Source organism: Myiozetetes cayanensis, unplaced genomic scaffold (genome assembly GCF_022539395.1).
Source record: "Myiozetetes cayanensis isolate MyiCay16 unplaced genomic scaffold, myiCay2020 scf29, whole genome shotgun sequence".
NCBI lineage: Eukaryota > Metazoa > Chordata > Aves > Passeriformes > Tyrannidae > Myiozetetes > Myiozetetes cayanensis.
The window spans coordinates 5217778-5241473 of record NW_026087510.1 but is presented as its reverse complement, the minus strand read 5'-3'; the positions used below and the strand labels follow the sequence as shown (position 1 = coordinate 5241473).

The 23696-nt window shown below is 56.6% G+C and overlaps 3 protein-coding genes across 7 annotated transcripts in view; all 3 read left to right on the top strand.

Annotated features, from left to right (window-relative positions):
- Positions 1-1257: 1257 nt before the first annotated feature.
- On the top strand, positions 1258-7470 carry NLRX1 (NLR family member X1). Of its 2 annotated transcripts, XM_050322969.1 has the most exons (10): positions 1258-1370; positions 2069-2189; positions 2376-2436; positions 2542-2710; positions 2831-2928; positions 3118-3734; positions 4045-5459; positions 6277-6363; positions 6450-6701; positions 6841-7470. In XM_050322969.1, the coding sequence occupies exons 2-10, from the start codon at positions 2166-2168 to the stop codon at positions 7157-7159; spliced, it is 3042 nt and encodes a 1013-aa protein (XP_050178926.1). In that variant the 5' UTR covers positions 1258-1370; positions 2069-2165; the 3' UTR covers positions 7160-7470. The 2 variants fall into 2 exon arrangements, with proteins under 2 accessions (XP_050178926.1, XP_050178928.1); XM_050322971.1 differs by lacking the exon at positions 2542-2710 and having other exon boundaries at positions 1264-1370.
- NHERF4 (NHERF family PDZ scaffold protein 4) lies at positions 7142-13064 on the top strand. Of its 4 annotated transcripts, none has more exons than XM_050322976.1 (12): positions 7217-7275; positions 7840-7857; positions 8450-8474; positions 8770-8834; positions 9022-9233; positions 9316-9502; positions 9660-9796; positions 9883-10087; positions 10234-10430; positions 10552-10713; positions 10956-11695; positions 12994-13064. In XM_050322976.1, exons 1-11 carry the CDS (start codon positions 7236-7238, stop codon positions 10998-11000), a joined length of 1293 nt encoding a protein of 430 aa, XP_050178933.1. In that variant the 5' UTR covers positions 7217-7235; the 3' UTR covers positions 11001-11695; positions 12994-13064. The 4 variants fall into 4 exon arrangements, with proteins under 4 accessions (XP_050178935.1, XP_050178934.1, XP_050178933.1 ...); XM_050322975.1 differs by having other exon boundaries at positions 12940-13064; XM_050322977.1 differs by lacking the exon at positions 7840-7857 and having other exon boundaries at positions 7177-7275; positions 12940-13064.
- Positions 13065-13887: 823 nt separating this feature from the next.
- CBL (Cbl proto-oncogene) overlaps positions 13888-23696 on the top strand; it is a 28959-nt gene continuing 19150 nt past the window's right edge. The window contains exons 1-2 of the mRNA XM_050322967.1: positions 13888-14125; positions 19633-19880. Coding sequence (XP_050178924.1) covers positions 13979-14125; positions 19633-19880 — 395 coding nt within the window. The 5' untranslated portion in view covers positions 13888-13978. The remainder of the gene's footprint in view (positions 14126-19632; positions 19881-23696) is intronic.

Sequence of the window (23696 nt, the reverse complement as noted above, 5' to 3'; positions counted from 1 at the left end):
TCACCCTGTCCACCCGTGCAGTGGGGGCTGCACAGTGGGGTGCACGTGAGGTGCAGGGCTGGGGGGAGCAGGCAGAGAGGTGCAGCCATCGAACCCCCCCTTTCCACACGACCACAGGTGTGAGCTGCGCTTCCCCTGGGACAGTTTGCCAAAATAAGGTGCAGGTAACACCTCCAAGGCTGAGGGAGGGTATCTCTGTCGTGGTAGCTGGCCTGGGTGGCGTTTGCCTGGGTCCTTCTGCCTCGCTGGCAGGAGGCTGAGAAGCAGCACCAGGGCACTGCTGCCCACAGCTGCAGCCTGGCAGGAACCAGGCAGGGTGGAGGGGAGGCCCTGGGCCCTTCAGGCTGGGCTGCACACGCAGGTAAGTGCCCCGCAGGGACGGGGTGCCAGGTCCCAGCTCGCTGCTGGCACTCACGGGCGCCCAGAGGGTCCCAGGAGCTGTTGGGGCAGGAGGAGACGCTGGGGTCTATGTCGGTGTTTCTGAGATGCCAGCTGTACTCGTTGGATTTCACACATCAATAAAACCTATATTTATAGTGTACTGCCTGTGTGTCTCATGCTCCTGAGCACCTCAAGGGGACACACGTGAGGGGAGGTGTGAGTGCCCAGGTACAGGGGCTGGGGGGCAGTGTCTGGGCATTTGGGGTGTGACCACTGTTGCCCAGGTGTGACCACTCTGTCCCAGCACCCCTGTGGCTGCTGGGGAGGGCCGGCACTTGCCAGGTCAGCACCCAGGGATTAGGCAGGGTGCATGTGGCAGCACTGACACAGCTGTCCCTCGTCTCAGCACCACCACAGCTGATCAGCAAGCAGCGAGAGGGCAGGTAGAAATGTCTCTGCGTGTGTTACACAGCCGGGTAAGAGCAGCTTGCATTGTGGTCCAGCTTCCTCCAGCTCCTTTTCCTGGTGGGAATGCTGTTTCGTTCCCTGCTCCCTCTCTGCCTGTGAGAGGGCGGCAGCTGAGCGGGGATTTGCTCTGGAGCAGAACCCATCCTCGCAGGCTGCAGTTGCACCGCCGGGACGCAGCTGGGGATGCAGAGCCGCCAGATGTGCGCGGGGGAACTGCACATCTGGTAAGAGCCAAGCCCCCCCACGCCGTGCGCGCCCGCGCTCGGGGTGCAGGCGCCTTCCCTGGCCGCGGTGCCTCGGGCCGCTCTGCCGTCCTGCCCGGGCAGCTTGGCAGGCGCCCCGCGTGGGGCGGGACGGGGCAGGGATGGCGTTGCAGGAAGTTCTTGCCGCGGAACAGCCGCCCCCGCGGCGGAGCCTCCCGCCGGGACGGGCATGGAGCGAGGCGGGTGAGCGGCACCGGGGCCGCGCTCCGTGAGCACGGGGAGCCAAGGCATCCTGCCGGAGCTGCGCCAGCGCTGGAGGTAACCCGGAGATGATTTCGAGCCGTGCTTGGCACCGGCTCCACCACTGCCCCGGGCTCCGTGTCCCTGCCCCGCCGCGGCCGCCGTGGGCACTGGGGCAGGGGGAGGGAGGGCACGGGGAGCGGGGCTTGGTGGGCCGGGCGTGGCACTGGGGTCCCCTAAAAAGGGTCCGCGAAGAGGGGGAAGCGTGGGGGCCCTCTGCTCGGCAGAGAGGGCTGGGAGCTGGGCACAGGACACTCCGGGCTGTGCTGGCTGCAAAGGCATCGAGACCAGGACATCCCGGTTCAAGGTCAGCCCCCGAGCTGCCCCTGCCCCCGTGCCTTAGTTTCTCCTTCTGGATGCACTCTAAAAAGCCCGGGCTGTGCCAAGCCGCGGCTGTTCGTGTCCCTTCCTACCTGCTGGGGTTTGCTTACGCCCTCTCCCCCACCCCCCCACAGCTGTGCCTCAGTTTCCCAGGATGTTGTGGGCTGTGAGCACATCCCGTGCTCCCGAAGGATCACCCTGCTGAGCCGGGGCGGGAGCTGAGTCAGCAGCAGCACAGCCGGTTCTGCCGGACTGGACCGTACTGGGGCAGGCGAGGCTGGGCAGGGCCGTGCTGCACCACAGCCCCACCGCCCCATCCTGCTCTGCCCCACGTGGGACAGCTGCTGAGCACCCCAGAGCCCCTCACCCACCCGTGGGCACCCCCTCTCTTTCAGGTGAGGATGTCCCGGGCCATGCGGTGCCAGAGCTGCCTGCCCTGGGGCAGCTGGGTGCAGAGATCCCTGTCGGGGGGCAGAGGCACCCGGGCTGTGCATGTGTGTGCTGCTTCATTGCCAGGTGAGCTGGGCTCTGTGCCTGTGGGACTGTGCCCTTGGCTCTGTCCTGCTCCCAGTGACATCCCTCCCCAGCTCTGCAGTCTGTGGGGCACCCCAGCAAGGTGTGAAGCCTTTGGGCTGGGTGGGGTCAGTGCTCCTGGGCTGGAGAAGTCCATCCCTGACTCTGTGTGTTCTTCTTCCCCCTCAGGCACAGCAGGCAGCTGCTTCCTCAGGAAGATTCTTCGTGCAAGCAGCATCTCCCTCCACAGGTACAGTGCCACACAGCTGGGTCCCTGTTTGCCACAGGGCCGAGGTGGCTGCCTGGGGACCAGCAGGGCTCTGTGGGCACAGATGCCGCTTTGCTTGCCACCTAGAAAACTACCCATACCCATCTCCCTGCCTGCTCTGCCTCCAGCCCAACTCCTGTGCCTCGCTGTGGGTTTGCTGGGGATGCACAGCACGTGCCTTGCTGACCTGCCCTCGGTTCCCAGCCGTGCCCTTGCCCTGGCCCTGCGCTCTCCCTTGGTGTGGGGGAAGGAAGGGGTGAGCTGGCTCCACTCAGCACTTCCCACGGCACTCACCTGTGGTCTGCCCACCCTGCCCCAGGCAGGGCTTGGAGCTGCTGGCCCTGCCCTCCTCGTGACACTCTCCGTCCTCTTGCAGGGGCTATGTTGGCTACCAGGAAGGCTCTGGGGAGAATCCTGTCCCCCTCAGCTCCTCTCGCCACAGTCATTCCCAGCTGAGGAACGTGGCCTCTTCAGGTAAGCTTGCAGCCCTGCCCTGGGTGGAGGGTCCTGCACAGCAGGCTGGGGGCAGCTGCTGCCCTGGGCAGTGTGAGGGTCAGCAAGAGCTGGGTGCTGTCCCCTCACTGCAGCCACCTTGTTGCAGTGGTCTGGGGTAAGCACCTTCTCCAGCCCCCTGCCCTTTTTTAAGCACCCTCCTCTTCCCAGGTGCCATCAAGAAGCACCAGAAGAGCCTGTCTGCGTGGTTCAGCCACCAGCCCAACGAGGAGCGGCAGTTCGGCCCTTCCTTCTCTCTGGATGCCGTCCACGTGGACCCAGTGATCCGGGAGAGCTCCCTGGAGGAGATCCTGAAACCCTCCCCTGACCTGACCATCCAGGAGCAGCTCCAGCAGCCCTGCAGGCAGGTCATCAGCCTCCACAACCTCTTCGACGCGGACGCCTGCGGGCGGCCGGTGAAGAACGTGGTGCTGTACGGCACCGTGGGCACGGGCAAGAGCACCCTCATCAAGAAGATGGTGGTGGACTGGTGCCACGGCCGCCTGCCCCGCTTCGAGCTGGTCATCCCCTTCTCCTGCGAGGACCTGTCCCACAGCCACGCCCCCATCTCCCTGCGCCGCCTCATAACCAAGAAATACCAGCACCTCCGGGACGTGGTGCCCGTGCTGGGGGCTGCCAACCTCAAGGTGCTCTTCATCCTCAACGGCCTGGAGCGCCTCAACCTGGATTTCCGCCTGGCTGGCACGGAGCTGTGCTGTGACCCCAACGAGCCCGTGCCTCCCTCTGCCATCGTGGTCAACCTGCTGAGAAAATACCTCCTGCCCGAGGTCAGTGTCTCCCCCCAGCTCCTTTGTGCTGGAGAGAAGCTGGGTGTGGGCCCTGAGGCATCAGAGGCAGGGCTGTTGGGGTGATCACTTGTGGTGCAGCTTGGCTGGGAGCAAAGACGGAGGGGAGGGACTCACCAGGGTGGCCTCACATCACTGTTTCTGGGTGGTCTCTGTGGGAACTTCGGGGGGCCTGGCGAGGCAGTGAAGGCAGTCTGCTGTGCTGTGGTCTTCCAGACTCCACGTTGTGTCTAGCAGGGGATGGGGATAATTCTTGTGGCCCCTCCAGGCTCAGCCAGCCCTCTGATTGCAGGCCAGCATCATCGTCACCACGCGCCCGTCGGCCGTGCGCCGCATCCCCGCCAAGTACGTGGGGCGCTACGCCGAGATCTGTGGCTTCTCCGACACCAACCTGCAGAAGCTCTACTTCCAGATGCGCCTCAGCCAGCCCGGCTGCAGCGGGGAGGGCAGCAGGGCCGGCAGCTCGGCCGAGCAGGAGAACCTGGTGGAGATGCTGTCCAGGAACTTGGAGCGCCACAACCAAATAACGGCCGCCTGCTTCCTGCCCTCCTACTGCTGGCTGGTGTGCACCACGCTGCACTTCCTCTACTTCACCAGGACCGTGCCTCCCACCCAGACCCTCACTGGCATCTACACCAGCTTCCTGAGGCTCAACTTCAGCGGGGAGGTGCTGGACAGCACCGACCCCACCAACATCTCCATGATGAAGTACGTGGCCAAGACAGTGGGCAAGCTGGCCTACGAGGGGGTGATGTCCCGCAGGACGTGCTTCTCAGAGGACGACCTGCAGCAGTGCTTTGAGGTGGAGATGAAGACCGAGAGCGAGCTCAACCTCCTGGAGGTTTTCCGCAGCGACGTCTTCCGCTTCTTCCTCAGCCCGTGCGTGCAGCCGGGCAAGGAGCACACCTTCGTGTTCACCATCCCCGCCATGCAGGAGTACCTGGCGGCCCTCTACGTGGTGCTGGGCGAGAAGAAGACCCTGGCGCAGAGGGTGGGCAAGGAGCTGTCGGAGGTCATCGGGAGGGTGAGCGAGGACGTGGCCGTGGTGGTGAATATCATCTCCAAGGTGCTGCCCCTGCGCTTCCTGCCCGTGCTCTTCAACCTGCTCAAGATCTTCCCCCGCTACTTCTCCCGGCTGAGCGGGAAGGAGCGGGACGCCATCGCCCACACCATGGCAGAGGAGCTGTTCAAGGAGGAGGACTACTACAACGATGATGTCCTGGACCAGATCAACTCCAGCATCCTGGGCGTGGAGGGCCCCATGCGCCACCCCGACGAGGCCCCCGACGACGAGGTCTTTGAGCTGTTCCCCATCTTCATGGGCGGGATCCTGTCCCGCCGGAACCGCGCCATCCTGGAGCAGCTGGGCTGCTCCATCAAGAACCTGGCGGCCTTCGAGATCGCCAAGGCCATGAAGAAGACGGTCATCAGGAAGAGCCACAAGGGGCTGCCCCCCTCGGAGCTGATGGACTACCTGTTCTTCCTGCACGAGTTCCAGAACGAGCGCTTCACGGCCGAGGCCGTGCGCTCCCTCCGCGCCGTCAACCTCGCCTCCGTCAAGATGACCCCCCTCAAGTGCTCTGTGCTGGCCTCAGTCATGGGCACCACGTCCCACGAGGTGGAGGAGCTCAACCTGACCTCCTGCAACCTGGACAGCAGCAGCTTGAGGACCCTCTTCCCTGTCCTGCTGCGATGCAAGGCTCTCCAGTGAGTAGCACCTTGTCCTGCCCTTGGGCAGTGCCCAAAAACTGGGCTCTCCCTCAGCTCTGCCCATCACAGGGATGCACTGGGAGCCCAGGCATGGAAAAAGTAGGGCAGGGCGTGCCTGCCCTTGTTTATCTTCAGCACAGACCCAGGGAACTACAGCTTCCAACATGCAGCACTCCCTGAGCAGCCTTGCTAGGGCACAGCATGCTGGGATTTGCAGTCCCAGCACACCCTCCCGCAGGAATTTTTGGGCAGCTCCCAGCAGCTGGTACGGGCTGTGCTGCCAGCTGCCCTGGCAGATCCGAGCCCTTCCCTGGAACCACCCGTCATCCCCGCGTGCTGCTGCCTCTGGGAGGAGCTGGGCATCCCAAAGGCGGGAGTGTGAGCCGTGCAGGTGTTTCCACAGTTGTTCCAGAACGTTTGTGGAGCTGCAGGTCTTCCTGCCGCCCAGGTGGTGGCGAGACGCGCTCAGCAGAGTTGGACGGGGCTCTGCAGCTGGGCTGTGCCTCACTTCCTTCCTCCAGATGCTCAGGAGGGCTTGGAGGAGTCCTGATCCCTCCTCAGACCTTCACCCACCCTGAAGACCCCGCACCCCCTTCCCCTCCCCTGCTCCTGCTGGCTCTGGCTCCGCTGGCCCATGCTGCGCTGTGGGATCAGCGTGCTCCCTTTGGGAGAGGAAACCTTGCTTGGCCTGGTTTGGGGAGCCCAAGTAGGGCAGTGATGGGGAGGGCTGGGGGAGATGGAGAGGGCAGGGCTGCCAGGCCCACAGGCATCGGCCATTTGGGTCCTGCCATCCCCGTGTCTTGCTCTGCCCCAGCCTGCAGCTCAACAGCCTGGGCCCCGATGCCTGCCAGGAGATCCGTGACCTGCTCCTGCACGACAAGTGCGTGGTGAGCAGCCTGCGGTGAGTACTGCCCCCCCTGTCCCCGCATGGCTCTGTCCCCTCTGCCCACCACGAGGCATTCCCCGTGCCCCCCTCCGTGTCCACAGGCTGGCCAACAACCCCGTGGGCGAGCAGGGGGCTCAGTTCCTGGCCGAGGCGCTGGCGGGGAACCGCTCTCTGACGCAGCTGTCCCTGCTGCACACGGCGCTGGGCGACGGCGGCGCCGAGGCCATCGCCCGGCACCTGGCCCAGAACCGGCACCTGCGGGAGCTCAACCTGGGCTACAACTCCCTGACGGACGCGGCCGCCCTGCGCGTGGTGGAGGTGGCCAAGAAGCACGAGGCGCTGGACAAAGTGCAGTGAGTTCGCTCCGTTCCCTCCCTATTCCCTTCTGCTGGCGGTGCCTGCGCCCCTGTCCTGCCCCTGTGCTGCCCCACAGCCCTCACAGCGCCTCCCTCTGTGCTCCCCCACAACCCTGACGGCGCCTCCCCCTCCCAGCCTGTACTTCAACGACATCAGCGAGGACGGCAAGCAGGCGCTGCACAGCCTGCGCATGGACCGCGACGGCGTCAGGGCTCTGGTGTTCCTCACGGCGGGCACCGACGTCTCCGACTACTGGTCCCACATCCTGAGCGTGGTGCAGAGGAACCTGCCCTTCTGGGACCGGGACAGGGTGAGGCAGCACCTCGCCCTCCTCCTGCGGGACCTGGAGAGCAGCCGCAGCCAGACCGCCAACCCCTGGAGGAAGGCCAAGTTCCTGCGGGTGGAGAGCGAGGTCAAGAAGATGCTGGGGAAGCTGCAGGACGGGACCCTCTGAGCTGCTGCCCCCCATTCCCCAGCCAGGCAGGGAGCGGTGGAGGGTGTGCCCCAGCCCCCTGTGCGCCCTGATCCACATGGAGATACTCGGTGGATGGGTGCTGTCCAAGATGCTGGGTATGTGGGGCTCAGCCCTCAAGGCTACAGTGTGGGAATGGGACAGAGACCGGGCCAGGAGCAAACGGGACTTGTTCTTCTGGGCTCGTGGAGACCCAGCCCCTGCAGCCCGGCCACAGCAGTGGCAGAGGGCGGGGCTCAGGATTGTTTGTGAATCCTTAGGGAGCATTAAAGTGCACCACTTTGTTTCCAAGACTCAATCTCCTCTGCAGGCTCTTCCTGGGGAGGAATGTGGGAGCTGCTGGTGCAGCTGCCCCTCCAGCAGGTGGAGTGGAGGGCTCTGCCCCTTCTCCATCTCCCAGGGTGGGCACGGAGCCACCCACTTTTTGTGCCTGATCAGCTGGTCTTCCCCACTGCGTGTTCCTCTGGAAGGCAGGACACCAGGAGCTGGGTGTCCCAGGGGGCTGGTCCCTGCTCCAGCCCGGGCTGGCAGTGCCCTGGGGTTGGGAGGGCAGGGGAGACGTCGGGGCTGTTTAACCATTAAACCTGGGGCGTCTTGGGAGAGGCGGGGACGCTTCCCTGCCACTTCACCCTGTACCTTGCTCCCTCCTGCGTTCCCTGCAGCCATGAAGCAAACAGAAGGTACGTGCTGGGGGAGTGGGGCTGCATCCTGGGGAGACCCTTCCCCACCCTCCTGTCTCCAGGCCCTGCTTCCACACCGAGCAAGAGGATATCCAAGGCTGGGTGGGCCATGGGAAGGAGCTGAAGGCAGGAAAATGCAGATGGACGTTGTGGGGATGCTGGGGAGGAATCCTTTCTCCCTGGTTTTGGGGTTCTTTGTGCTGGAGGAGGTGGGGAGGGCTTTTATGGGGAGGTGTGCCAGGGAAGGCCTCTGTCTCCATCTCCTGGTGACCCTTCTCATCCTCACTCAGCCCTGTTAAACCCCTAGGACTGGGCTCCATCTGCCTGGCCCTGCTTTGCCCCCCAGGATCCTGCTGGGCTGGGCAGTGAGTGCCCTTAGGATCTGGGAATGCAAGAGGACAGTGGTGGTGGGGGCAAGGGACGAGGCTGTGCCAGGGAACAGAGGGGCTTGGGGGGCTGTGTGGGCTTGGCAAACCCCCTCACCTGGCATGGCAGGCTCAGCCTGTGAAGGGACAAGCCCTGAGCGTCCCAGAGCATGGGGTCTGCTCCCAGCCCAGCCCCTCCTGCGCTGACCTCTCCTCTCCCTCTGCAGGGCTCGGGGACAAGACATCCATCATGTAAGTCCTGAGCTCCCCTTGGCCAGGGGGCTTTCTGGGGCTGGGCACATCTCAGCTGAGGTGGGGTGGGTCACGGCTGCCCTGCCTCAGCAAGCTCCTCCCTGAGTTGTTGGCTCAGGAAAGATGTGGAGAGTGATCCAAGAGGGAGATCTCCTCCTGGCTTTCCCCAGGGAAGAGGAGCTGTGGCTCAGCTGACCCTTTCCTGGGAGGAACAGGCCCCCCAAAGCTGGGGAAGGCAGGGGGAGGCCACGATGCTGCACTAACCCTGGCCTCTCCTGCCCCTTTATCATTTCAGAAAATTTGAATTTAACCCCAAAGATGGGATCGACAACCCTGCCCTGACACTGACTGAGGACACGGGTAAATAAACACCCTCATCTGCCAGGGTGTCCCTGTGTCTGTGGCACCTGGGCTTTGCTGGGGCCCTGAGCTCCCTCTCTCTCTGGGAGCTGTGGGAGGTGAAGGGATAAGGAGCCCCCAGCCCAGGATGGGGTAGGGAACTCGTGAGAGGACCCCCTGCTCACAGGCTGTGCCCCCCCACACACAGATGCTGAGGCCGTGGGGGAGCCCCGTTTCTACCTGCTGAGCAAGGACAGCTCCGAGACCTTCGGGTTCTGCCTGCACGAGGAGCGGGGCTGCCAGGGACACATCGTGCGCCAGATTGAGCTGGGGGGGGTGGCCCAGCGCAGGGGGCTGCAGGACGGGGACAGGCTCCTCCAGGTCAATGGCCACTTCGTGGACCACATGGACCACATGAGGGTAAGCTGGGAGCACCCTGGGGGCCGGTGGCATGACCCTGATCCCACCCCATCCCAGGGGTTCACGGCCTGGGTGCTCCCAGGTGGTGCAGAGGATCAAGGCCAGTGGGAATCAGGTCCTGCTGGCGGTGCTGGATGGTGATTCTTACGAAGCTGCCAAAGCCCTGGGCAGGGACCTGTCCGAGATGCTGCCCCCTGACATCCGCCCACGCCTCTGCCACGTCACCAGGGACAAGAGCGGCTTTGGCTTCACTGTGTCGGGGCCAGAAGGTAAAATGGGCAGTGGGGATGCTGGCACTGGGAGCACCCCAGGATGTAGCCTCTGTCCCTGTGTGACACTGTCACTGCTGCCCCACCACGTGCCTGGGCATTCCCTGAGCTCCTGGGTGCACAGGCTGGCGAATAACCCCAGATCTCCTCCCTGCAGGCACCAAGGGCACCTTCCAGCTGTCAGTGAGGCAGGATGGGCCAGCGGACAGGGCAGGGGTGCCAGCAGGCTCCTGGCTCCTGGAGCTCAACGGGGACAGCGTGAAGAGCTACTCACACACTCAGCTCACCAAAAAGGTGCCTGTTCCCGGCGTGGGTGGGTGAGGGATGGGGCTGGGAACATCCCTGGAGGAATCACCGAGCGCCCTGTGCTTCCCACCCAGCTTAAGCAGAGCGGCAGCAAGGTGACCCTGCTGGTGGCATCCAGTGCCGTGGAGGAGTTTTACCGCCTGCGGGGCCTGCGGGTCCCGGCCGCCCTGGCAGACCCCGCCTGGCTGCCCTTCAAGGCCCGGGAGCTGCGCTTGGAGAAGGGCCCGGCTGGCTACGGGTTCCTGCTCAAGGAGGACGACTGCATCTCGGGGGGCATAGGTGAGGGGGCTGAGGGGGTGGTCTGTACCTGGGCAAGGTGTGACTGAAGAGCTGCCAGCCCCGTGCCCGTCTGCACTCAGGGGTCAGCGGTGCCAGTTCCCCTCTGGCAGCTCCTCCCCACCCTCCCTGTGCCCTCACCGTGCCAGGGCAGTTCCTGTGGGAGGTGGATGAAGGGCTGCCAGCTGAGCAGGCAGGGATGAAGGAAGGGGACCGTGTCCTGGCGGTGAACGGCGAGAGCATCGAGGGGCTGGACCACGAGCAGACGGTGCTCAGGATCCGTGCCCACGAGGAGCGGGTGACGCTGCTGGTCATCGACCCTGCTGGCGATGAGTTCTACCACTCAGTAGGTTTTGGGGACCCGGTGTGGTCCTGCCCTGGCTGGGGAGCCCTGGGGTGCTGTGGGTGAGGTGCTCTGGCTGTGCAGCCCCAGGAGCTGCACGTCCATCCCTGCTCTGCTCTTCCAGATCGGGCTGTCCCCTCTGCAGTTCTTCGAGGACAGTGACGCTGCCTCAGGCTCCTGCACACCCTCTCTCAGTGGCTCCCCTGGCCCCTGTCACGTTGAGGTGGCACCAAAGGGACCTGTCTCCTGGCTGGTGGCTGCTGCCAACAGCATAGAGCTCGCACAGGTAATTCCTCTCACCGGGAAGTGCTGCTCACAGCCGGGTGGTGCTCTGAGCCCTGTCACCCTCCTGCTCTGCCCATCCTAATATTTCCCTGGCACCTGTGGTGCTGGCAGGAGGGGGCTGTGTGGTCCCCTGGCCGCAGGGGCCAGGCAGAAAGGCACCTCCAGCTTACCCATGGGGCGAGGGGTGAGTGTGGTGGGTGGGTGTGTGTGTGGTGCCACAATGCCCCTGCCGTGTCCCCGCAGAGCCCGCGCCGGGAGGAGCAGAAGAGGCTGTGCCAGTCCTTTTAGTGGTCCAGGAGCCTCTGGACAGGCTCTCCCACGCAGCACCTCCACCCAGGCCATGTCTGGCCCCTCAGACCACAGCATGGACCTTGCACACATGACTCCTGTGTCTCGGTGCCCGTGACGGGGCTCACAGCATCCCACCTCCCACAGATGATGGATGTGGCTCCCAGCTTTTGCTGGCCATGGTGGCAGCTCCTTGTAGCCTGAAGACAGACCTGTGTCTTTGCCAGCCCAGCTGCCTCCAGGAATTTCTCAGGACACTTCCCCAAAGGCCTTTCCCAGCTCCAGGCTCTGGGAGTTCTCAGGAGAGCCGAGGCACTGCCCTCCATGCACTGGGGACCTCGAGGCTCAGCTCAGGGCTGACCTTTAGGCTGCTGTGTGAAGAGGGAAAGGAGCAGTGGAGGCCAATGGGGTGCTGGAGGAACCTCCCACCTCTCCGATCTGCCCGTGCATGGACATTTCTTGTGCTCCTCCCACCCTCCCTGTGAACCTGTGGGCAGTGAGTGCCCACCACCCAGCACGGCACTGTTCCTGCACTGCTCCTGCATGCCCCGTTTGGGGTGTGATTAAAGGACAAATCCACACTGGATAGTGCTGTGGAGAGGACTGTGATTTGACAGGACCCATCTTCTCTCACTGAAGCAACCGAGGGGATGGGCAGTGGATGTGGGAAGCTCTCCAGCTGTCCTGACAGGGAGGTAAGGGCTGAGAGCCACCCTGGGAGCCCCAGGGCACTGCATCTCCAGGGTTTTGAGGCCAAACTCCCGTAGGCACTCCTGTGCTCCGTGGCAATGGTCCTTCCTGAGGATTCCCCTTGCAGGTGACCCATCAGGAACATCCACTCATGCACACAGTGCTGGGGCAGGAGGGATCCCAGGAGGGGGGAGTTCTACCTCTCTGTCAAGCAGGGATCCCAGGAGGAGGGAGTTCCACCTCTCTGTCAAGCAGGGATCCCAGGAGGAGGGAGTTCCACCTCTCTGTCAAGCAGGGATCCCAGGAGGGGGGAGTTCCACCTCTCTGTCGAGCGTGGGAGAGTGAAAACCAGCAGGGAGTTTTGCATGTGGCCAAGACCGCAAACCTCTGGCTGAGGTTTTACCTCTGCTAAAACCGGGGCCCTGCTCGGGCTGAGCGGAAACGGGGGCGATGGCAGGGAAGTCTCTGTGCCTCTGTGGAGTCCTCTGAGCTCAGTGCAGGCCTCTGGGGTGGGAGGAGTCTGTGCCCAGAGCCTTTGGGGTGCTGACAGCATGGGAGGGAGCAGGGCAGGGTCCAGGACACTCAAGGGAGGGGTGGGATGAACTTGGCTGGCTGTCCCCAGCAGCACCCAGGTGTGGGGTCCCTGCATCTGCCCTGCTGCACCCTCCCAGCAGGAGGACAATCCCAAGCAAAAGCAACCTTTGCTTGAAGTCTCACGGCCCTGACTTGGAAGTGAATCATGCCCAGAGAAGCAGATAGTCAGGAATGCAATTGCTCAAGCACGTTCCCTGATCTCTTTGGCTCGGAGCCATGGCCATTTTTGTAATTTGGCTCTAACAAAGCTGGTGTTGCCCTCCCCAGCTCTCTTCCCCAGGTACTTGTGGTATCCTGGGGCTGGCCAGGGCACCCGCTGGTGGTCAATCCGGCTTGACTATTAGCCAGAATCCATTAGCACCTAATGGGAAAAGCCTCAGGAACACGGCCTCAACAAACGTTGACATATTTGAGGTCAATATAATCCTTAGGAAAATTTGCCCAGGTAATTAAAGCCAGACAAGGAGTTGCCCGTCCCAGAAATATTTTACCGAGCTTTACCAAAGGCAATAAAATAAAAGGCAGAGGGTTTTATAACCAATCCATGCCAGGCTCCCTTGTTGCATGTCCAAGCTCCAGGCCTGAGTTTAGGGTGCCTGTGCTCCCCAAACTGCAGCACTCGCTGTTTCCCTTGGCCCCTTCCCCCCTCTCTCAGTCCCTGTGGTGAGGCTGAGGCCGCGCAGCACCAACCGCAGCGGGTTTTTCGCAGAGGATGCCTGGAAGAGGAGATGAAAAGAGGATCTGAAGGCAGCAAAGAAACAGAACTGAACCAGGTTTCGAGCGCGTGTTGTAATTTTTTTGAGAGTTTGGTGTTGAAAGCTCTGACAAACCCACTCCCTGCACTGCTTTTCACTCCCTGCTCCCCTTTGCTGTCCCTGGTCCCCTTTCTCTCCTTGGTCCCCTTTTCTCTTACTCATCCCTTTTCTCTCCCTGATCCCCTTTTTCTCTCCCTGATCCCCTTTTTCTCGCCCTGGTCTCTTTTCACTCCCTGTTCCTCCAGTTACCCTCAGTGTCCTGATCCTGCTCCCGTGGGTTGCTGGTGCCAGGGACGCATCCTCGTGTGGGCTCTGCCTTCCCCTGCCCCTGTTCCCATCCCATCCCATCCCATCCCATCCCATCCCATCCCATCCCATCCCATCCCATCCCATCCCATCCCATGGGATGCCGGTTCAGCCAGGCGCGGCTGGTCCCGCTCCGCCCCTCCTCGCACGTCCCGCTTCCCCGCGTCCGGGCGCGTTCTTAGAAAAGGGAAGGCGGCTTCTGGAGAAAGGGGAAGCGCCCCTGTTTCGCAAGCGGGAAGGGAAGGGAAGGGATGCGAAGGCTCCATCCCGGGGGGGGGACGGCGGGACCGGCGCGGCCCCCGCGTTGCCATGGCGACCGCGCCCCGCCCCGCCCCGCCTTCACCCGCCATGGCGGCCGCGCCGCCCTCACCGCGCCGCACCGCGCGTGTCCCCTTCCCCTTGACCAATCACCGCCCGCCCCGCCCCGGCCCGGGGGGCGTTCCCGGGCGCGCGGGGCGGCGCTCGGCCAATGGGCGGCGGGGAGGAGGGCGGGGCCTCGGCCGGGACCGGGCGCCGCCACCGCCCACGGCCGCCGCCGCCGCCGCCCTGCCCGGCCCGGCCCGGCCCCGGCGCCCTCCGCTCCGGCCCCTGCAGGGCCCCCCCGGCGCGGGGGGCCGCGCACGGGTGTCCCCCATGGCGGCGCCGCTGAAGAAAGGCCCCGGCGGGCTGATCGGGCTGATGAAGGACGCGTTCCAGCCTCACCACCACCACCTCGGGCCGCACCAGCCCGGCGCCGTGGACAAGAAGATGGTGGAGAAGTGCTGGAAGCTCATGGATAAGGTGTGTGTGTGGGGGGGGGTCTGGGATGAGCCTGGAGTTCTGGGAGAGAGGGGTTTGGGGCTGGGAGGGGAGATCTGGGGGGGTCAGGGGTGTGCGGGCAGAGGGTGCTCTGGGGGGAGAAGGGTGTGGGGAGCGTAGGGTGGCAGGGCACGGGGAACGGTTCACACTGATAGAGAGGACGTTCAAACGGGCTGTGGGGAAGAAATTCCTCCCTGGGAGGGTGGCGAGGCCCTGGAATGGCTTTCCCAGAGAAGCTGTGGCTGCCTCGTCCCTGGAAGTGCTTCAAACCAGGCTGGGCTTGGTTTGGAGCAGCCTGGGGTCCAGTGGAAGGTGCCCCTGCCCGTGGCAGAGGGTGGAACGAGATGAGCTTTAAGGTCCCAAACCATTGGGTGATTCCACGTGGGAGCTGATGGAGAGGTGAGGAGTGGGATGCCAAGGTGGGAAGGAGATCAGCAGCTCTGCGAGGGATGGGCTGTGGTGGGAGCAGGTTGGAGGAAGAAGGGGGTGATTTGGGATGGAGGGGGGAGATGCAGACCTGCTCAAGGTGATCTGGGGTTTGCACTTCCCCAGGGCTCCCAGAGCTCCAGGAGTGTTTGGACGGCGATCTCAGGCACAGGATGGGATTGTTGGGGTGTTCCATGCAGGGCCAGGGGTTGGACTGGATGCTCCTCATGGGTCTTTTCCACCTCAGGGATATCCCATGACAATCCTGTAGGGGCTGGGCTGGGCACTGGTGGTGCTGGGAATGGGTGGGACCTGGTGGGGAGCTGCAGGTGGTGTCAGCAGCGGGTCCTGCCTGTGTGTGACTGCACAAGGGAGAAATCCTGGGATTTGCTGGTTGGAAGGTGAGCCTGGGCCTGTGGCAGAGCCTGGGTGGTGGAGCTGAGCACCTGCTTTGTGACAGGTCAGGTTGTTCTTTCCTAAATGAGCAGGGACAGGTTGCTGAGCTCAGGGCTAAACCTCTCCCTTAAAACTGGGAAATAAGACATGAGATAAACCCTCTACGGTAAATACACGTAGTTACACGGACACAAGGAGCAGGAAATATAATATAATCAATAAAAAACTTGTGGTGTGGGAGTGGGAAAGGCCTTTTTTCCAGGCCCACACCTTTAGGAGGGGCACAGCTCTCTGGGGTCATTAAGCCTCTCCCCTCCTCCTCCTCCTCCTCCTTCTAAAACGCCAGGAAATGGCTGTTGCCGGGGGCAGGACACCAGACCTTTTGGCCTGGTGGTGTGATGGGATGTGGCATTTGGTTTACTGGCCTGGCTAGGTGTGCTGGTAAAGCCAGTGTTTTAGGAAACCCTGGTGAGGTCTCAGGGAATGGCCCAGCGAGCGAGTGCGGGCACGAAATAAAAACGTACCAGTTTGGGTGGGATTTTGGTCGACCCTCTGATGTTGTTACTGGGCAGCTCTGAGACCAAGGCTGGGCTTGAAAGGTTGCAGTGTGTTTTATGGCACTGGGTTCAGACTCACCCACGGTCCTTGGGGAGTGTCACCTGGCCACCCCATTCCCAGCAGGCAGGGCTGATGGGATCCCTCATCCAATTGCCCTGCAGGCTTATGCATTTCCACTTTTCCCTCTCTTCTCCCTTCTGCCTTGTTTATCCCTGCAGTGTCTGAGCCTCCTTCAGCAAGTGCTAAAAGCAGGCAGAGCAAATGACTTCTTTAAAGACTGTATTAAATTATATTCATGCCAAGAGATCACTTTGTGTTGGCTGGCTCCACAAAAGACGTGGTTTATAGTTGTGCCTTGCTGTGCCTGTGACGAGCTTTGATCACCTACAGCGAGGCTGGGATGAAGGAAAAAAAAGCCCTTTGAGAAGTGCCATTGAGGGCAAGCACAGGTGATAATGTGGGAGGGGGAGTTTGAGCATGGAAAGGGGGTCCTGAATGGGTTTAACGTGCACACGCAACTTGTGAGAATGTTGTATTTGTCCCAGGTTAAACCAGCCTCTTTTAAACGTCCACTGACTCCAGTTTTACTCGTGGGCAGCCTCCAAAAGCCCTCAGAGGGAGGCTTAAAGTCTTAAAGAGTTAGTTGTTCAGTGTGATTTGTGCAGGAGGAAAGATTTGGCTGTGAAAAGCCTTCCAGGCTGCAGTTAGGCTTCAGCTGTACTCGGGCACACTCAGGAGGACACCTCTGGATTCAAAGTCCTTCCAGTGGTGTAGCAAATTAGCAGCAAGGCTCGTGGTGAGAAGGGCTAAATGAGTGGAAGGTGTTGAAAATGGGTTAGGTTTGTGGGATTCCAGGTGCAGATGAAAACCCCCCCTTGTGTGCATGTCTAATGGGTGATGTGTGTGCCTCGCAGAGCTGCGTGCTGTGTGTGTGTACACTGCACTCACGGCCTCGTTTGTCAGTCTGCATAATTAGCCGGTCTTGTCAAAGCATTTGTGCATCTCTGCTCTGGGATGTGACTGATGAATTTCCTATGCAAGTTGATTCTTGTCCAAATATTTCCCCTGTAATGTTCTCCATAAGCTGCCTGACGTATTTTATGTCTTTCAGATTCTTTCATTTGAAGTCCTGATTTTTTTTTTTTTTTTGTCGGCTCTAACCATTCCTCCCACAGCTCCACGTGGTCCCATGGACACAAAATAGCCCTCTCCATCCCTGTGGATGTTCCCCTTCAGCTGAACGAGGTGGTACTGGTGCACTTCTCTGCAGAGCAGTGTGATTAAGCGCAGCCCACTGGAGTTGGTTGCTGTGGGTGGAATTTGAGGAATAGGTGGGTTAGTCATGAGGTGGAAGGGATGGAGCAGAGGAATGACAGAATACGTGGAGGAAGAAGAGGAGCTTTGAGATAAAGCTTCTCTAAACAGCTCTCTGATGCCATTCAGTCCCTAGAACTGCTGTAGGGAAGTGCCACTGCAGGTCACCTTCACGGGAAGTAGAAGACAGGCCAAACACAAACTCGGCAGGAGATAAGAGATGTTTGAGTAGCTTCTGTTTTGCTGTTGGCTTAAGCTGCAGTGACGTGTGATTTCAGTAAGGTCGGTTGTTTAGCTGTTAAAAGAAGGGAAAAATGAATTTCCAGAACTGCCTGGAAGGGAAAATCTTACCTGGGACAACAGCAGCTGGATGCTTGTCAGGCCTGGGACTCTTAATTCCAGGAATCAGTTAAAGCAAGCTGCAGATTCTTGAAGGAAAACATTCAATTCCAGGCCTCCAAGACTTAGATGAGATTGTTTTTCCTCCTGTTCTGAAGATTCTTTCTTCAAAACTGAGTTGGGAAAACTGGTTTTTTTTTGTATTATTATTATTTTCTGCTCTTGAGTTTGAAAAGGCTACACCTCTTAGAATGTTAATGCTAAGCTTGCAGTGCTTTACTGGCATGTCTAAAAACCCAAAAGGGCTTGTTCCTGAGGGAACAAAGCACGAGCCAGGCAAACCTGGATGTGCTGGGCTGATAATGTAAGAGCAGGGAGTGCTTCTCTCTGCTGCCATCACACCTCATAGGAAATATTTGCTGCTTTTTGCTGGCTTTCCTTCCACGTTGCTGGTCCCTGTGGAAGGCTGGGTGGCTGCTGAGGGGCAGCTGTTCCCAGGGCTGGGAACATTCCTTTGGACTCTGTCATGGTGCTGCAAGTGCACACGTAGAGAAACAAGCAGAATTGTGGCTGGTTTTGGTGCTGTTGTGTTATAAAACCACCAAGTTTGCTCAAGAGGCAGCAGTTCCCAGTCATGTTTTAACTGCTTAGCTAATTCTGGGCTGCTTGGTAAATAAAAAGAAGCTGATTTGATAATAAAATAACAGCAGTTCTGACCTTTCTGTTGACTGTTTGAGGTATCTTTGCGAGTCACTTCTTGGGAAGCGTTTAACGGGGGCCCTGGGAATGAGCAGTTTGCAGAACTTGCTTCTGCTGTGGGGAAATGGTTCTGATGGGTATCAAAGTCTGTTATACAACTGAAATGCAGTGGGTTTGCTGCTTCCATAGCTGGGTATTTTCAGAGGGTAGCAGCCAAACTGCTCTCTCGGATGGCTGAGGGAAGTGCATACTCTGACTTGTTTGCTTGCTTAATGTGGCTTCCTCCTAAGAGCTGACTGTGTTTGTTAAGGTTTGAAACCCACTGTGGAATAAACAATTTCTGCTGAAGAGAAAGGTTTTGCTACCCCAGAGCACAACTCAGCTGTGTCTGAGGAGCATATTTAGAACCTATTCATGCTGCAGAGTGAAACTATTTTTTTTTTTCCAGGGGACAAATGTGTTGACTCAATTTGTTGATATGGTTCATTGTACAATGTTCACAGGCTCCAAGGAAGCAGCAGTTGAGGCATCAGCATCAATTGACTAAGTCAGCTGTCTGGCCATCCATCTCCTTATCTAGACCCCCCCTAATCCTTGGCAGCCTCTGCGAAATGGAGGGAAGAGTTTGGTGGTTTGTTTTTCCCCACCATGTATTCCTGCAGGGGCTTTTTTAGACATGTAATTTTTTTAATGGCAGTTTGATTTTTTGATACACTGTGTGCCTCTCTCTGGGCTGAAATGGAACCTTTCTCAGTCAGCTCTTGTTAGAGGCACTGCTGCAAGTCAGGTACAATTGGAGATGTCACTTTTACAAGGTTGCTTTTTGCACAGACAGTTAAATGCTAAAACACTGTTGCAGAAGAACTGACTCTGTTTACCATCAGTGTTTCAGTGAAGTAGGTATTTAAATATGCACTGTAGGGAACTGCTCAATTCCTCTTGAAGGTTTCACAAGGTTTTGTGGAAATGATGTGCTGCAAAAAGATGTTAAATTATTCTTTTGCCTTTTCTATCCACTGCACTTGAGCTTTGCATTGTTTGATACCTGTGATTCCCTCATACCTGGCAGTGTCCTGAGTTTAGGCCTGTTTAACATTCATTATAGTGAAGAATAAGAATGTAACTACATTTTGTGCTGTGCTTCCTGCCAGGTTTACTGTAAATCACAGAACATAGAAATGTTAGCCACTAAAACTATCCCAGCTGCTGGTTCTTATAAACTTGATCTAAACCTGACCTCACAGCTCTAATTTCAGCCCCTTTTTATAACTGAAAGTGCACTGCTTAATTTTTCAAATTGCTGCTTTGCCATCAACCCTCCCTGTTATTCTCTCAGTTTAGATAATGGAAAATTTGGGCAGTGATGGATGGTGAAGTGGCTTCCTTTGTCCTCCCCTGTCACAGAAATTTATTGTCACGGGTTTCATCAGTCCACAGGCACTTCAGTCCAGAGATTGGAGTCTTTTATGGTGGCTGGGCTCGCTATCTGGAGAAAAGGAGGCTCAGGGGACACCTTGTTATCCTCTAAAACTACCTGAAAGGAGGTTGTAGCCAAGGGGGATCGGGCTCTGCTCCCAGGGAAGAAGAGACAGGATGAGAGGAAACGGCCTCAAGCTGTGCCAGGGGAGGGCCAGGTTGGACATCAGGAGGAATTTCTTGGTGGAAAGACTTGTTAAACACTGGAAGGGGCTGCCCAGGGAGCTGGTGGAGCTCCGGGTCACTTCATTTCAAACGGGCGTTTTCTCCCCTCGCCGCAGGTGGTGCGTCTGTGTCAGAACCCCAAGCTGGCCCTGAAGAACAGCCCACCCTACATCCTGGACCTGCTGCCTGACACCTACCAGCACCTGAGGACCATCCTGTCCCGCTACGAGGGCAAGATGGAGACGCTGGGGGAGAACGAGTATTTCCGGGTGTTCATGGAGAACCTGATGAAGAAAACCAAGCAGACCATCAGCCTCTTCAAGGAAGGGAAGGAAAGGATGTATGAGGAGAACTCCCAGCCTAGGTAATGCAGTGAAATGGTTCCAAAAATTCGTTATAGGAACCCAATACTTCATATTTAGGTAGATCGCTTGTCAACTCGTCTTTCCTTTTGTACAAAGGCAGAGCTGAGGTCAAGGGACATCTTCAGGGTGAACAGCACTTGCTGGAAAGGATAGGAGGTGGAGGTAGAAATTGCAGTTGCATCTGAATATAAGGCTCTCTTGAACAAAAAAAAAAATATGAATTCAGTGAGCACTGTACTGTACCTGAAAAAGTGTTTCTTCATCCATGATTTAAGATTAGAATAAAGCTCTGGAAAAGGTTAATCTTACACGTTTGTGTGGCTGTTGGCAGCAGGTCTAACAGGCAGAGATATGCAAGGCATACATTTGTAACTCTAACCTCATTTCAAGGATTTTGAAATAGATGATGAATTGAAGTAGATGCTGAATTTAAAAAAAAAGGTGGAAAAAAAAAAAGTAAAAACCACCCAGTGGCTGAACATAATTGCCCTGGGGAGAATGTGGTTAACGCCCTGGCAACTGCTTGCTTGAATTACTGGAGGGGGGAGAAGTGCTGGCACATGTTTCTGGTTTAATATTGAACTCTGTGTAGCATATTCTGTCACACTGAGCTCCAAGCAGAGCCTGTGACAGTGTCTGCAGAAGGCATTGCTAATGCTGTTTGAATTGTTACCCACTGCGTGGAAGAATGAATTAAGACGTGAAAAGTTTCTTTCTGGATTGTTGCTGCCTCTGTGTGTGTGTATTGTGATCTGCCTGTCATGAATCTGCAGCATCTGATGAGTAAAATGATGGCTGTGTCAGTCCTAAATCCAAAATCCCACCTCCAGTTTCCAAGAGAAGCAGAGAGAAATAATTCCAGAGAGTTTATCAGTCATCCTGGTTGGTTTGTACTCCAACTAATTGAGTAAAGGCAGGGAGGGAAATCCAGATTGATAGATGTGAAGTCAGACAGAGGACTGCAGTGTGGGCTGGTGTTCTCACAGTAGGGATGGGAGTCCCTGGGGAATTGCTAATTGTCCCATTTATGAGTAAACAGCTTACCAGGGAAGGAACTGCGGTGAGACTTGTAAACACAGGCATAAAAACAGCATCATCACATCCTGGTTGCTCTCCCTGCATCTCCCTTTGCTCCTCCAGTCAGCCCAGGAAGCAGCAGGCGCTGTTTTGTCCTAAATGGGTAATACCAGAGAGCCTTTTCCTGCTCAGGAGCATGGGAACCTTCTCAATTCTTCCATTCGTCCTGGAAAAGAAAGAGGTTACAGCAGTCAGTGTGTGTGAGCTGTGTACCAGTCCAAAAGATATTTGCACAAGAAAAAAAATACTAATTTTTGTAAGAATTAACGAATGCAAATATTCCAAGTGCTTTTGAGAAGGGAGAAGCTTCTTTGGAGGATTGTCAGGAGTCTGCAAAGCAAACAAATATAACCTGAATCTGGTATTCACTGGGAATGGACTCATGATAGTGTGTATATATGTATATATGTGTGTGTGTATGTAAAAAAAATGAGGTTTTCTCTTGATTTCATGCAAGTTTATGGCTTTTAATCTGCAGTGTTTTGAGAAGAGGACTTTAAAACTCTAATAATCACATTGTGTTGATTTTTTGTGACCCTTTTTTTCCCCTGTCACTCTTGAAGCTGCTTTCTTCCTGTCTTCCTTAGCATTCATTTTGCCTCCTGTTGTGTGTGCTCTTATTTTCCTCCCCCAAAAGTCTCTTGATGTAGAGCAAATGCGGTGTTTTGACATTTGCATAACCAGTGTGGATGCTGTGCAGGTGTTTGCTCCCAGCAAACAGACCAGTAATGAGAAATGAAGCCTCCCTTAGCTTTTGGGGCCAGAATTGTTCTTGGTCACTTGAGCACACCAACCTTCTGTTTTTATCCTTTCCAAACTGAGAGGTGAATACACAGAGAGGGTTTGGGTTTTTTTTTCCATGTATTTATAAATTAACCATAGTTGTTCTTCTCTCCAGTGAGCTCCTGCTGCGATTTTTGTGAAGAGAACTCTCTTGTTTTATTAGGAGAGCTTTCAAGATGCTGTTTAAACTCTGCTTTAGCTCACTTCCATGTCTGTTTAAAAATTAATGCTGCTGAGGGTGCTTTTAAAGCTCCATGTGTGCACTTCCTGACTAATAAGTACAAGTAGCAGCTCCTGGTTACTGTTTAAATACTGAATTTTAGCAAGTAGATCAGATTGGACTTGGTGACTTGTGAGTGGGTTTTTGTGGGGATAACTGTGGTGCTCCTCTGAGTTTTGACAGCTACCAAGTAACATCTGCAGGCTTTGATCTTGGAATCAAATAGTATTTCCATTCTTTAACAAAAATCTGGTTAAACATATCTATTTTCTTCCCTGGTTTCATTGCTTGGCAGTGCCATCCAAGCTGATACCACTGCTCTGAACATGCCTAAGCTCTTGATTTCGGTTTCATTTGGAGGCTCAGGGGTTACCTTGGACTATTTTTTTTTTTCTTTCCGTTGCAGAAAGCTTTTACTTCTCAGCCCTCTTGCTTGCACATTCGTCAGCTTCCCCCACTGCATAAATTACTTATTGCACCAGTGGGTTTGCAGTTGTGTAAATGGATTATTCCTGACGTGGCAGCACTGAAAAATAGCTTGTTGATCAGGAGAATTGTCTGTGACTTGGGAAAGGATGAATTAGGCTGAAGAGTCCGTTTTTCACCGAATAATCAAACTTACTAATTATGTTAAAACAGCCTATTGGGGGGGGGGAATTCAGAGAGTTTATTTTCTAAATAAATCAGCCCATTGCAAATGTTTCCATACTAGAACACAGTTATGGGAGGTGGTGGGTGAAAGGCTGAGGAGAGATAATTACTCAGGATGTGAACTGGATGTTTAAGGAATAGCACAAGTTATTTTTCTGGTTCAGCCTTGGGAAACAAACTGTTAACAAAACCCAGTTAACAAAACAATCTTGTCTGTAGTCACGGAGTCAGGGAATATCATAAACCCTTTCCATGTACCAGGGAGGTGAAATAAAGCTTTGGGGAGCTGGTCCACAGTTAATTGTTGTTCTTTTGACAACAGCCTTCTGGGGTGCTGGCTCAGCAGGATTTAATTTTCTTCTCCAGCTCCAAAGACTTGCTAATTTGCACAGGAAAAAGCCACCAGTATTTAATGTCTACTGGAAATGACCATACATATCTCTGAAGGGGAAGGAAGTGCATGAAGAATGACTTGGGGGAGGGGGGGGTTGGAGGGAAAAAAAGGATGGAATTTAAAGAGGAAAAAGTTGGAAAACACTTGTGCTAAAACATGAACCAGAAAAAGTCTCAGGGGGAGGGGGGGTTGGTGCTCTAATCTCATATTTTAGAGCTCTTGCACACATTCCTGCCCAGGGAAAAGGAGATAGTGGGAAATGTGGGACTCAAATGGTGCGTGCGAGTCCTCTTTCTGTCACTTCCTTCTAATGCAACAAGACTTTTTTTTTTTTTTTTAAAAAACAAAACCCACTAGTGTGAAGTCTACATCTGCATTTAAATTAGAACATCTTAAAGAAAAGAACAGGCTCCAAAGCTGCCCACAAGAAAGGTTTCCTTGCCAGGCTCCAGCATATGAACGCTAACTAACTGCTTATTACCCAAGAAGAAATTCATTATCATGTAAATGTTGTTGGAGAGAGGAATGTGAATTATTTCTTTTTAATTTGGCTTTAAATTGCAGTTTAGGTGATAGTTTTGGAACTTAAGTAACACTTAGCATAATTGGATCTAAGCTTGCATTTATTACAGTTTTCTTTCTGTCTAGTCTTGAAAATCAATTTATGGACAAATGTAAGCTTTCAGATTA

Coding starts and splice junctions, on each gene's coding strand:
- NLRX1 (XM_050322969.1), top strand. CDS start 2,166: ATGTGTGTGCTGCTTCATTGCCAG. Junction 2,437..2,541: donor AGCAGCATCTCCCTCCACAG/GTACAGTGCCAC, acceptor CTTGCCACCTAG/AAAACTACCCATACCCATCT. Junction 5,460..6,276: donor CTGCGATGCAAGGCTCTCCA/GTGAGTAGCACC, acceptor GCTCTGCCCCAG/CCTGCAGCTCAACAGCCTGG.
- NHERF4 (XM_050322976.1), top strand. CDS start 7,236: ATGGAGATACTCGGTGGATGGGTGCTGTCCAAGATGCTGG. Junction 9,234..9,315: donor ACCACATGGACCACATGAGG/GTAAGCTGGGAG, acceptor GGGTGCTCCCAG/GTGGTGCAGAGGATCAAGGC. Junction 10,088..10,233: donor CTGCATCTCGGGGGGCATAG/GTGAGGGGGCTG, acceptor TCACCGTGCCAG/GGCAGTTCCTGTGGGAGGTG.